The following is a 13,909-nucleotide window of genomic DNA, read 5'->3' as shown; positions in this document are numbered from 1 at the left end:
GTAGACCCCCAAGATCTGAATTCAAGAATGATTTGGAGTACCATAGATACTCTGGGAATATTGTATTTTGTATATACTGGTGTAATGATGGTCCATGAGGCTTCTCCAGCTAACACACAAGCTCGGAAATCAATGAATCACTCTGTTGGTCTTGAAGACCTCCAGTATCTGAACTCAAGAATGACTTGGATTACCCCAGGAACTAAGGGAATGCTGTGATTTGCATATTCTGGTGTAATGATGTCCCAAGGGGTTGCTCCAACTAACGTACAAGCTCAGGACCCTATGAATCACTTCGTTGGTGTTGTAGAACTTCAAGATCTGAACTCAAGAAAGGTTTGGAGTACCATAGATATTCTGGGAATGTGGATGTATTTATATATTGACATAATCACGTCCCATGGGGTTTTTACAACTAACACCCAAGCTCAGGAACCTATCAATCACTCTGTTGGTCTTGTAGGCCTCCAAGATCTGAACTCAAGAATTGTTTGGAGTACCGTAGATATTCTGGGAGTCTTGTATTTTGTATATACTACTGTAATAATGTTCCATGGGGCTCCTCCAACTATTACACAAGCTCGGGAACCTATGAACTGCTCTGTTGATCTTGTAGACCTCCAAGATCTGAATTCAAGAATAGTTTGGAGTATCGTTTATGTTTTGGTAACACTGCGATTTGATAAAAAATAGTTTAATTATGTCTCAAGTAGCAATGCCAACTTCAAATAAGGATTGAGGCCCCGTAAAACGCTTTATTGTTTATGTAGATCATCAAGATCTGAACTCAAGGAAGGTTTGGAAGCCCTAGAAGATCTCAAAAAAAATATTTTACCCCATATTTTTACTTTTCCATGATTTGCATACGTTTTTGAAGCAGAATATCCAAAATTTATGTTGAAATACGACGAAAAAAAAAACCGGATTGAATCGGTTAAACGGGCTATATTTAAACTAATAACTGGTTCTTTAGAATCACCGAAACCTTTGTGGTTTTTAACTAAACTCTATAAATTTTTAAATCCCCTTTTGCTAACACACAGATTCCAGCCAGCCAAAGACTTCATATGTTCTTACCATAATCATGTTACCCAGTATTATTGAATTACAACTGTTTAAATCCCTGTGAGGGGTCTCCAGTAGCCTTGCGAGCAAAGGTGTAGGAATGCCAATCTGGAGATGACGAGTTCGATTCTCGGTCCGGTCTAGGATGTTTTCGAGTTGAAAACTCGATGGATAGGAATGATGGATAGATTACTAACCACGTCTGTTATTATCAATAACCGCTTCTATATATTAGTGTCGTTGACTGAATTAATAACTACAAAAGGAATGCAGAATTTCGAAAAAATAGTACTTCCAAGTTAAATGAATACAAAAAAATATATAAAAATATTGTGTGTCACTCGGCCATTTTTTCGTAAATGCGGTACTGATACTGGATCCCGTTTTCCTCTTGAATTTCCTCCGGCACGTCTTCGTCATTTTTTACCAACTGAAAATCGCTGTTGATTTCCGGGAAAAAAGCATCACATTCAAATGTCTTCTTGATCTCCGTTAGATATATACGATGGCATCTGGCAGACTGCATCGCTTCCTTGTAGACTGCATTGCCACCGACAATCCATATGTTTTCGATTTCATCCACCAGCGGAGTCTCATCAAGCCTGTTCAAAGCATCCTGCATGCTTGTACACACCATCACATCGGGCGGGTAGACGTGGGCACTGGGATCGCGGGTAAGAATAATGTTCAGTCTCTCCGGTAACGGTCGTTTCGTTTCAGGTACACCGAAGTAAGTCTTCCGTCCCATTATTATGGCATTGCGTTTGCTAGTGTCCTGTTTTTTCTTCGTCATTCTTGAAAAATATTTCAACTCTTGCCTTGAAGAAACCAAAATAGCATGGAAGTGGTGAACAAATACAAGCATGCATACCCATTACTTACTTCAACCTCCAAGGTAGATCGCCTTTGATTCCTATTCCTCCATTAGCACAAACAGCAACGATCAAGCTGAATTTTTTCATATTTACAATAAACGACTCAATATTAACAAATGCAGTTCGGTTTAGAACTGATAAAAAAGTAACCGGTTTATGGACAACAATTGCTATTAAATTTTCATATCATATAATAGACACACCATACTCTACGAGCGATAACGATACACAGAATGCGCGAATTATAATCTGTCAGAAAGCCGTATGTATATAAGAATCAACAAACCGCGCAAACAAATATTCAATTTGTGTGTTTGCGTGCAGCCGTCTATATGTTTTTATATGTATTTAGGGGGATAGAGCACCAGGTAATGGGTAAATTTCCATGCATTGGTAGTTATTTGGAAATTGGGCAATAGCTAAACGAGATATATAACTTGTTTATTAGTATCAAAAATATGTTCAAATTTAGCACTGTTATAAACCAAATCTCAGCCTATAAGAAATAATGTTGAACTGCGAATCATCCATGAAACCTTTGTTTACACATTTGTAAGATCTTTGTATCAAATCACGTTATAAGTTAATAATTTTAATTGAAAAATGTATAAGCCATAGAACGTGGGAATTTTTCGTTAACAATCCGCTCCCAGAAAATCCTAGTTGGTAAAAAAAATCCACCAGTAACGACTGACATTCTTCCTCCATTGTTAATCTCGTTTTATAGAAAAGATTGCAAAATGAGAAAAGAAAAAAAAGCATTTCAGATTTCGAATATTGGGAATATTCCTAGAATAGTTAGACTTGCAATATATTTAATATTAACTTTTATATTTCAGTATGACGTCAACTTGTTCGTTATATGATTCCAACACATCTACTAAGTAGACATCTTTCCCTGATGTTTGTATCATCAAGCCATTTCCATTACCGTCCCCACAGAATATTCGCACAGACTCTGTGCCACTTGTTTTTGAGATGTCATTGAAGCCTTGCCTCCTGTGAGTGAGTGAGTGTTCAGACTTCAATAATGGCAACGAGAAAAATCGGTTTATAACTTTTGGTTTCTGGAAGTGGATATTCCCGGCTCGCGAGATCAACCAGCAGAATAAGTGCCCCGTGAAGATACAGCCAGTGCTATTCCAAGCGTTCTGCATTTAATCCGTAAGATAAGATCTTTATTTGTGCAAAACGGTGAACCTGTAGATGCTTGGCGAAATTTACACTCGAGCGGTATAGTAAACGATTCTATATAGCAAAATGCGTCTATTTCCGGTACGGATGTCCAACATCAATAAGATGTTGGATTTCTACTCCCAGTTCAACCCATCACCTTTGAGCATCAAACAGTTCATAGACTTCGGTAAGTGACTTACGTGCCCATAGTGCCTATCATCTCCAATAGATTGCATTATTGCCTCTTGCAATTGATCAACTTGTGCGCGGTTTAATAAGATAAGAATTAATAATTACTCTTCGTTATGCAAACAAAGGTGACGCAATACAGTTCAATGGTCAGGTGTCCTCGAAACATCTGTGTAATCCTTAAGCCAGATGTACTGCGAAGCGCGATAGGAAGATATTTTCTTGCCACGGGCAATTGAGTTTCGTCACTTGAGGGGGGCGGGCAGTGCCAACCTACACTACTTTCCATGCCCTTGAAAATTTACGCTTCCCGTATGGAATAAATTTATTGCTAATTGGCCACTACCGTCGATAGAATGTGTGAAAATACAAAGGCAGTTATCAGCACAATACAAAGTACAGGAATCTCATCACGTTAAGCGTAATACGGGATATACTTTGATTAATAACGCTTTTCAGTCTCTTCACTCGTCCATCAGTTTTATAATAATATAACACACATCATGAAGGGCATTTTTATTTATATGTTAATCAGTGATGCCAGTATAGTTATAGTTGCAATGTTACATTCAGTTAATCTTACTTTTATCGATCTTTAGTAGTAAGGTTGTGTTACAAATTTCAGATGGCTTTGATACCTATGAATGTGTATGGATTTCCTCAGTCTTGACCGTAACTCCGGTTGAGCACCCGAATAGTTGCTAAACATATCTTAAAACTTTTTACTTTCTTGAAAACACCATATTAAAGAGATAACATTAAAGGTGTTACACAATTGAACATTACAGCCCAATTCAACATCGATCCATAGAATAATAAAGAAGTACGTACTGTATGCCTTATATAATTACATAAACATTACGTTCAACAAAACAATGAGTTGCAGAGTGTTGAAAGTCAACGCATATGCTCCTGGTATATTTTGTTTTGCTAAAACCGGATTCGAGCAGTCATGTGTTTCTGATATAAGAATCTTCAGTGCCGAAACCAGATTTCGGCAGTTTTTTTACACCATCATCATGCGACTCAGAAAAAAATAGGTCGTTCCCGTTGACCAGACCACTTCACCATGGGAATCTCAAGCGGCAAAAAAATATGTAGGTATTTCTATGTTTTCTTTATTGCAAATTAATTGTAATACAGTTGTTAAGCTTTAGTATTACTATTATTATATTATTATAAATTCACAGTACTAGCCTATTTAGATTACGATCATTTACGTTGTAATTGACACGATAAAGATGTCAAAGCGCACTCATTATTTTATTTAATATTGTTATTTATCGCGTCAAATGCCTCGTAAATGCTGGTAATCTGAATAGGCCATTAGCCCGATACTATGTCACCCCCCACCTTGGGGTTTTCAAAACATTCTTTGATGAGTCCGAGGAGTTACTCATTTTTTTTTAAATAAAAATAACTATTATGAATATTCCTTTGTTTTGTAAAGTACATTGTTTTATTCATGTAAATTACCTGACAGAAAACCTAAAAATTAAATATAATTCTGGCCATCTGGTAAAACAAAATCTTCTACTATGCACTGTGGTAATGACGATGAGAATGTTACTTATCCTCTTGCACAGCAAATGAAAAACGCAATGCGCAAAACCGAAAGAGCGGTCAGTCGCTCGTTAGAATTTTGCCTTTCGCAGTATATAATGAGTGGGACCATTTGGGCAGCACCCCCTATTCCCGTCCGCAACGTTAATAACTCGACCGCGTTCCAACCAAATGGCTTGATTTTTTGTACATCACTAGATATCGACAGAAACTAACCATGTACTAAAAAAAAATTCGTGTAAATTCGGCTGTAATACGCTCCAGTAATTACCGTTGTAGACGGGAATAGGGGGTACTGCCCAAGTGATTCTCTACCCTAACATATTACGATTGATATCACCCGATGATGTGTCCACTGTGTCTGCAGACGCATGGACACATGCGATGGTACCGCATGTAATAGAATAAATGAAAATTCATATTGAATGATTGAAGTTAAACTCACGGAACGTTTTCTCAAAATAGTGGCAAATTTCATATTAATTTCAATAGAAACTTTAAATGACAACAAGTTGCAAATTAATTAGCTTAAAATTGAGGAGAATTGGAAAATGGCAAATGTTATTGTTATAGCTTATGGTAATAGTCTACATAAATGTAGATCCATTGAAGAAGAAGTCATTTCAAAATCAAGCCTTCATGCCAAACACAGTAGAATGGTTTCTATATATCAAGAAGCAATCACAGTTTACTATCTTTCAGATTTATTCAGTATTAAATTTGTAACCTTGGCCTACAAAATACTTATTTTGAGCGTGCTTAGAGCGGCCAACTTTCTAAAATCAATATGACATCTAAGGCTTGAATAAAGACAATCAATCAAGTTTTATCAAAAAAGTATTTGGTAAGGTTTGTGGCGGACACCTTCCTGCATAATTGCCCAACATACAATTTTGGGCAAATGAGCTTGTTTATTAGCTGAAGAAACCTATTTTTAACTGAATAAGCCCTTCCTTCTTCTTCTATGGCTTTTCAACCTAGTATTCTGTTAGCATTTTTTCAGTTATTAATTGAAAGCTTTGTATGCCCGCCATTGCACGAGTACGTATCTTGTGTGGCAAGTACAAAGGATACGCTATGCCCAGGGAGTCGAGAATGTTTCACACCCGAAAACGGCCGGAACGAGAATCCGTGGAATTGATAATGACTAACGTCAAACGAGAGGCATAAACCTTTCTCAATCATAACAAACCATGAAAACAAGTAGTTAACCAGCTACTGTTGTAATGAATTGCCAGCAGCCAGGCGCTAACGTATATGCGCCAACAGCAGCAAGAAGTTAATCGCCAGAAACTTTCTAACGAGAACGCTTTGGACATGCGTTCCATCCACTCTAACCACAATCGACGATGCGGTGTACCTATATGCATTTGCATGCGCAGTTGCATGGAAAAACTTCTGATTCGTTTTGAGACCCCAATCAATTATGTATCCAAAGATGGGATCGATTGGGTGCGTCCCCGCTTTCCGCATCGCGTTTAAAATTTATATTAAAATTGGTATGGGAAAACGTACTTTTATGCATTATTGCACCTATCGACTTCCATCATCGCCAGTGACGTCACTCAACACGTTTGCATATACACTGTCCTTGGGGAACACCAGCTCTTACAGGTAATCTATCAGATTTAGAATTCTGATAGTTTACCTGCAGTGAGCGATGTAATAAATAATTTTGGATCAGTTTAATAATGTACAGAGGAAAATTAAAATTCATCAATTTTACAATCAAACCTTCATACCAAACACTGTCAAATGCTTTCTCTATATCAAGAAGAGCAACTCCAGTCGAATATCCTTAATTTAACTCTTAATAACTGATGAGTGGTTGAATGCCCATGGCGAAAACCAAATTGCTCATCAGCAAAAATAGAATTGTCATTAATACGAAACATCATTATATTTAAAATAATCTTTTCAAACAGTTTGCTTATTGAAGAAAGCAAACTGATTGGGCGATAACTAGAAGCCTCAGCTGGATTTTTGTCCGGCTTCAAAATTGGAACAACTTTGGCGTTTTTCCATTTATCTGGGAAGTATGCCAATTGAAAACATTTGTTAAATAAATTAGCCAAAAAGGATAAAGAGCTCTTAGGAAGTTTTTTAATAAGTATGTAGAAAATACCATCATCACCCGAGGCTTTCATATTTTTAAATTTTCTAGTAATAGATCTCACTTCATCCAAATTAGTTCCCAACGAAGGGTCAAAAACATTATCTTGATTGAGAATGTCTTCGAAGCTCCGTGTAACCTGATCCTCAATTGGACTAGTGATACCTAGACTAAAATTATGGACACTCTCGAACTGCTGAACAAGTTTTTGAGCCTTTTCGCCATTATTTTAATAAAATTTTATTTCCCTCTTTAAGCGCTGGAATTGGCTTTTGAGTTTTTTTAAAGAATTTTCGTTAATTTCCAAAAGGGTTTCAAACTGGGATCCAATTTCGAGACATTATTCTCAAAGTTGGCATTTCTCAGAGTAGCGAAACGTTTTTTATTTTCATTTTGCAAATCTCGCCAAATAACTTTCAACACGGGATCGCGAGTTCTTTGGTATTGCCTTCGCCTCACATTTTTAAGACTGATCAGTAACTAAAGATCGTCGTCAATAACAATGGAGTTGAATTTAATTTCACATTTAGGAATTGCAATCCCTCTGGCTTCGACAATTAAATTTGTCAAAGATACGAGAGCATTATCAATATCACTTTTGGTATCGAGAGGAATATCAACATCAAAATGCCTATACTACGTTTACAGTTTATACAGCCATGCGAACATAAGTAGGTTACGAAGACTTACAAAAGAAAGGAAAAATTCCTTTGGCATGGACTACGGGTGCAATGGACGATCGTTACCCAATTAGCATTTTGTTCGTTAGAACTGGTACTGAACAGAGACGTTGTTTATAGATAGAGACCCGCGCAGAGTGCGTTGCGTTGCGTTGCGTTGCGTGGTAACGGAGTATTTCGTAGATTGCATACTGATAGCTGTCATATATATTCTTTAACTTTCTTACCCCCAATTGCCTATGGATTACTATTTGGGATATAATAGCAACCCAATTGGAGGTCCAAAATGATAAAGCATGAAAGCTACCATTGCCGGCCACGCCCATCTTCTCCGTTACTAGGGAAAGGAAGGAAATGATGATATGACATCTACTTAACGAGAGGCCAGCGACTCACCGACGCCCTCATAGATGTCAAGGAGTTGGATGGTTGGTAGGGAATATAGTTTAGGAATATCATCATAAGCAAATGATATAAGTTTGTACAGACGTTGGGAGTGACAATGCTAAGAAATTTACGTCACTCCGTTCTCCATAGTGTTGCTTCGTCTTGGGGAGGGACAAGGTATTAGACTTGCCCTGGCTAATTAGCCTAGGTTTAAGCGCCAATACTCGCTCTCTGAAACAAGAAAGAAAAAAAAAATAACTGCATGTCATGTGTCACATGTCAATAGTCACTTCCCTTATTGGTTACAGAAGAAACTTCGGCAAAGATAAAAATCATAATTTTGTCAACAAAAAATACAGATACGAATTTTAACATGATTTTTAGCTGTACCACCAACAGGCGGTAGCGATGATCTTTCCCTAATGGATATGCATGAGTACTCTACGACACATGCTTTCCATAAACAAAATTCCCAAATAATGTAGAAATTGTCTTATATGTAACTTCTAGCTGCTATAAAAACCCTTTAGTAACAAATTGATTGCAATGGAACTATGATAATGTTTAAATATCCACCAAAAACTAATAATACATACTAAAAGATCAAAACATGATAATATCAAATTTTGAGATGAAAAAACTTAAAGGTTCAGCCCAATCGGGTTGTACGCAAAGGTGACGTTGAACTACGTAGCTGTATGTAATCTACGTAGCTGTATGTAATTTCGACTATTCTGTGCGATGAGACCAAAGCAAGCGTTTTTCAAGCCCAGACTGAATCTGCTTTCGATGTGATGTATATAATTTTTGGACCAACATTTGAAAATGAAGATAAAAATAAATTTTTCAAATAATCGAGGATGAACAACACTCCCAACCGTTCACATATCCAAATTACCAATTGATAAAAACTCGCTAGAGAGTAAAAATCGTTCGATAATTGTATCTCGATTTGAAGCATTGGTAACAATGCCAAACATCCGATTGAACTTCATTGTTGACATTAAATTGGTATTAATTAGGTTTATATTATTTTAAATTATAATCGATTACACAATTTGGAAAGCACAAGCCTGGCTAATAGTGTACAGCTGCAACCATCACCGACGCAAACTGCTACAGAGACTTACCACCCATCGCTAAGTCAGTCCAAGCCCGTGGTGGCTCATTACAGAAAAACCCATTGCGAAAGCTGGGCTGTCAACGGCGTTATTGATAATAATTATTATTCCTTCACGTGAATTGCATCGGACTTAGCGTTTACTCCGGCAGACACCTACGAATCAGCAAAAACGCATTCACTTCAGCAGCGAAGAAGATTCTGAGCCCCTCTACTGCATCATAAGACGTCAAATGCCCCCATGCTTTCCAAGGAAAACGCACGTTTAAGTTAGCATAAACGAACTGCACCAGCTAAAAGCCCTGCAATGGCGGACATAAAAAAAACTTTCAATGAATAACTAAAGAAATGCTGATGAATTACTAAGCTGAAAAGCAGGCCAAGTTCTAGTTGGAATGTAGTGTCATGGAAGAAGAAGCTTCCGATGCACTTACGAGATTGACTGATTGACCGAAACCAAGTGCTAAACTGTTAGCAAGTTTTAGTAAATATTATCATACATAGATATTGTAACACACTAGAGTCAGTTTTTACGCGGAAGATATGGGCCGCGTAAATTAAAACAACGTAAAAAACCGCGTAAATCCCAAAATATGTCTGAAGGAACCGCGGAAATCCAGAAACTCGAGTAAATAAAAAATTGCATAAAAAACGATTCCTGTAAAAATAACCGCGTAATAAACGACTTCAGTGTACATCGGGTATGGAGCGTTGACTCTTCCTTGATCGAATGGTCCAAGAAAATTGAAAATCCATCTAGAAACGGCTGAGATATTAACGATCAAAGTCTATCATATTTTCGTGACGATTTTCAATTTTTTGCAATCGTAAAGTGTACCCCAATATAGAAAAGACAGACGTAGTTCTACGTCAAAAACATGAAAGTATGAAGGAAAAATATGCATTTGTTATGGGCGTTCAACAACAGGCAAGAATTTCAGCGATTGGAATTTTCCACTAATATAGTTTAAATTATAGGAGCATGTACGCCCCATAACTACCACCAGTTGCGTCTTCGGAAATAACATCGCCACTCAAATGCTACTTAATGGAACTACATCAACTATTCGTGAATGTTTGAACATGTATTTTCTGTAAAAGAATTTTCATTAAAATGTACACAATGTCCCCGAGTTCCCATTAGCATAATGGAAAATGCACTACCCCACATCATACGATGTATGAGTTTATATTGAAATTCTTCTGCCATTTCGATGACTCTCCAAACAAACATTTATAATTTTAGCTGCTTATCGACCATACAAAGCAGTAGAAAATCGGATCTCGCTCTGCATGCTTATCGAAACACGATCAAATTGCGCACTATTTAGGATTTAGGACTGCATGAGCAAAACAAAATATTTCAAAGCACGCGATTGTTCTGGGTGCTAATCGAATCACGAATCATGCAGTAAATCTCGTAATCATAGGAAGTAGATGTGAACGATGTTCCGTTGTTTGGATTCATAAGAAATTTTTTTGAAAACTTACCGAATTTGGATATCACTTACGAGTACCAATCTCAAAGAGACACCACTGTATCTTGCAGGTTGCCGCATCGAAGTGCGTTGCAATTTGAATTTCGCCATTATTGCGCGTGATGATCAGCTGTCGGACTCTTGACATGCTTCCTAATCTTCAGAATGTAGCTCCAGGTGTACACCACACATGTATCTTCTTTACATGTGCTCCATTTTCTACTTTCTTTCAACGGACATCTCTCGGTTTCGATGCCAAGATAATGCTGTATTGAACCATCAGCGACATCCTGGCCTCTCGAGAAAGCATATGTTGAGCAGTTGATGAAGTACATTCCAACTCCAAACTCCCGATGTTTCAGTTCCATGTTCCTTTGGCGTCTAGATCTGCTAAGTATAGTCTTCAGTGCTTCATGAACCACATATATAACGGTGAACATCGTAAACCACACGTCGATTTTTTTTTCTTCTGACTAATTTTAAAATATGCCGAAATCCATCGAATCATCAGCCAAAATTTTACAAGAAAATCATTGACAGCAGCTCGTAAAAGTCAAAATGGAAAATTTCCCCGAATGCTTCCAAAACTCAGCTTATAATTTTCCCACATAAGCAGACATATTGTGACAGACATATGCTGACATATATATTGTATACTATGAATGGAGTTCCAATTAATTGGTCTTGCGAAGCTAAGTATCAAAAATTACCTTTTAAAAATCACATTGAACAAATATATTAAGTGTAGACAGATATCAAAACTTTGTCTTAAGAACAAACTTTTGATTTACAAACAAATTTTTAGACCAGCCATGTTGTATGCTGTGCCAATATGGACTAGTTGCTGCAATACCAGAAAGAAGGCACTCCAGAGGATTCAAAATAAAATTTTGAAAATGATTCTGAAGTTGCCTCCGCTCCGTGGTATAGTACCAAAGAACTTCATAGAATTTCTAATATTGAGACATTGCAACCAATGTCCAATAAAATTATTTCCAATTTTAGACGAAAATCGTTGCAATTTTCTATTGTAACGATTAGCTCCTTGTACCCTTAGTATTAATTAGGTTAAGTTTAGTTTAAGTTTAAAACATTGTAACTCCTACATGGTTCAATTCTTCTTAATCCTAAGTGCCAGAGGCAATTGAAATGTATTAATAATAACTAAAAATGTAACATAGCAAATAAGGATGATAGTGTTAAGAAAACACGGAACACCTAGTCTAGGAGATGAATGCATATATTAGATAATTAGCAAATAAAATTAGTAAAAAAATAAATCTGCCGAAGTTACTACCGTCATTTGTCTTCTTCTTATTTTAACTTGGATTCGTCAATACAAATATGTGCCCATAGATAGAGACCCGCGCAGAGTGAAGCCGAAAGTGTTTGGTACCGTCAAACGCGGTACCAAACGAGCAAAGTAAACAAACATTATCGATCGGTGCTAAATGCGAGATAAGTATTGTAATCAACATTATAGAAAATATGAAAAAGTTTGAAAAGTTAATTAAATTAAGCTGTTTTTGGAGTTCTTATACCAAGTTTATTACTGCATTTCATCATATTTGTCGTTGCAGTATATGGCAATGGTGCTGAACGTGGCAGGATATATGGTTGGAGCAAACGAAATAGCTGCTCATACTGAGAGTCACTTCAAGTTCTTACAAATTTTTATGTTGCCAATCGCACAGGATATTTTTGTCTGCTGGCCGTGAAGCCAGAATTGCTTTTATTCTCTACGCGTGTCTCTATATAATAACATCGTCTCTGGTACTGAACACTGTCGGAATCTTCATATTCGAAGAATTTCTGTGCAAATCAAATATAATGTAATGTTACCGGGTTTAAAGTACTTATCTCAGTATATACTACTTGTAGCCAGACTTGCAGGCAATTCAATTTGTTAATACTCATTTTTTTTACTGGACTGAAAAGAATATGATATATTGTGAATAAGTAATCATATAAAATATCGAATTATTTCATAGCTTTAACAATATACAGGCAGTTGACCCCATCATCCGCGATCAACGAAATGACGGCATCAGCAGGACTTATTAGACTTATTATTCTGCCTCAACATCATTTTAGTTCAAAACATATTCGTTTATGCTAATATGTGATAAAGTGTTGTTCGACGATCATTGCCGTTATTTCCCCTATTTTATTATATTCTTCGTGACACTTACGTCTCGAAATGTGGCCAATGGCCTCCAGATGAAACGTGATTTGAAGAGTTATCTTTACGTTGTACCTGAGTTTTAAATCATACTAACGGTTGTGTGTCTTAAGTACTAAATGTTCAACCAAAAAATGCATTTGAACACTATATTTGCCTAACTACTTCAAGCCTGACTTCGGATTGTCCAAAATGACTAATAACTGTGTGTCAACCATGATGGATAATTATCAGTTTTGCAAAACCAAAATACTGCTTGTGTACACCTAGGTTGTTACGCGGTTAGAATTCAATAACTTTCACATCTCTTTTTTTTGTGTGTTTTTTAATAGAGCTAACTCATTGTTTCATTGAAGATCGATTAAAACCAAACCATGTAAAAAACATGGGTATATAAATATATTTACCAACACTCTTCCACCCGTATAATTCGCGGACAAGCCCACAATATCAACTATATCATCGAATCAGTTGCTTAAATAGGGGAGAGCACTCAACGGTAAGAAGGATGTTATTCAACTAGATTTCTTTTTATTTTGTAAAATGTTAAAAAGGTAATAATAGCAGTCGAAAACATATGTTAATTGCGGAACACTTTGAAACCGCAACATAAAAAAACATGTAACCCCCATTTGGACTTAAAGAGTTTTAAGGTACAACTTGTTAATAGGCTTAATAATTGGGAACAACAATGCTGTTCTTACAACTTACCCTCTGCTGAAATGTCAATTCATGTTCGCCAGTAAGAAGTCGCTCGCTTGTGACACCTATTCATACTGTGCTCCCTCTTTCCTTTGAGCATTAGATGTTGTACTCACCGATAAATGCCAATAAATCAATAATAATTTATATATTTTTTGGTAAATTAAAAAACACTGATGAGTAGTTTTTACTATTAGGCCGTTACAAATATTTAAATAACTTTTTGTCCTACTGGTCTCCGAAAGGTCAAGGAGGGGGAGGATAATAAAAAATAAATATTAAAATGAAAAAAATAAAAAAAACTCCTCGGATTTGTTAAAGAATGTTTTGAAAATTCTCAAAATTATCCGAATTTTATTGTGTTGCCCCCTCAAAATAT

At 36.6% G+C, this 13,909-nt stretch overlaps 2 protein-coding genes across 3 annotated transcripts in view; one reads left to right on the top strand and one right to left on the bottom strand.

The window, feature by feature from the left end:
* Positions 1-1,270: 1,270 nt before the first annotated feature.
* Positions 1,271-2,189, bottom strand: LOC134215995 (dihydrofolate reductase). The gene is made up of 2 exons (XM_062695045.1): positions 1,948-2,189; positions 1,271-1,883 (listed from the first exon to the last, which is right to left on the bottom strand). Exons 1-2 carry the CDS (start codon positions 2,025-2,027, stop codon positions 1,403-1,405), a joined length of 561 nt encoding a protein of 186 aa, XP_062551029.1. The 5' UTR covers positions 2,028-2,189; the 3' UTR covers positions 1,271-1,402.
* Positions 2,190-2,899: 710 nt separating this feature from the next.
* The window catches only part of LOC134211855 (pyruvate dehydrogenase (acetyl-transferring) kinase, mitochondrial), a 45,575-nt gene continuing 34,565 nt past the window's right edge, over positions 2,900-13,909 (top strand). For both annotated transcript variants that reach the window (XM_062689177.1, XM_062689178.1), the window contains exon 1: positions 2,900-3,303. In XM_062689177.1, the coding sequence (XP_062545161.1) occupies positions 3,201-3,303 (103 nt within the window). In that variant the 5' untranslated portion in view covers positions 2,900-3,200. The remainder of the gene's footprint in view (positions 3,304-13,909) is intronic.

This window comes from Armigeres subalbatus, chromosome 2 (genome assembly GCF_024139115.2).
Source record: "Armigeres subalbatus isolate Guangzhou_Male chromosome 2, GZ_Asu_2, whole genome shotgun sequence".
Classification (NCBI taxonomy): Eukaryota; Metazoa; Arthropoda; class Insecta; order Diptera; family Culicidae; genus Armigeres; species Armigeres subalbatus.
The sequence above is the reverse complement of the archived record's forward strand: the minus strand, read 5'-3'. Positions and strand labels throughout refer to the sequence as shown.

What these genes read in the sequence shown, in the direction of transcription:
- LOC134215995 (XM_062695045.1), bottom strand. Translation starts at nt 2,027, where the DNA reads ATGAAAAAATTCAGCTTGATCGTTGCTGTTTGTGCTAATGGAGGAATA. An exon ending in GATCTACCTTGGAGGTTGAA is followed by an intron (nt 1,884 to 1,947) that starts GTAAGTAATGGG and finishes GGTTTCTTCAAG; the next exon opens with GCAAGAGTTGAAATATTTTT.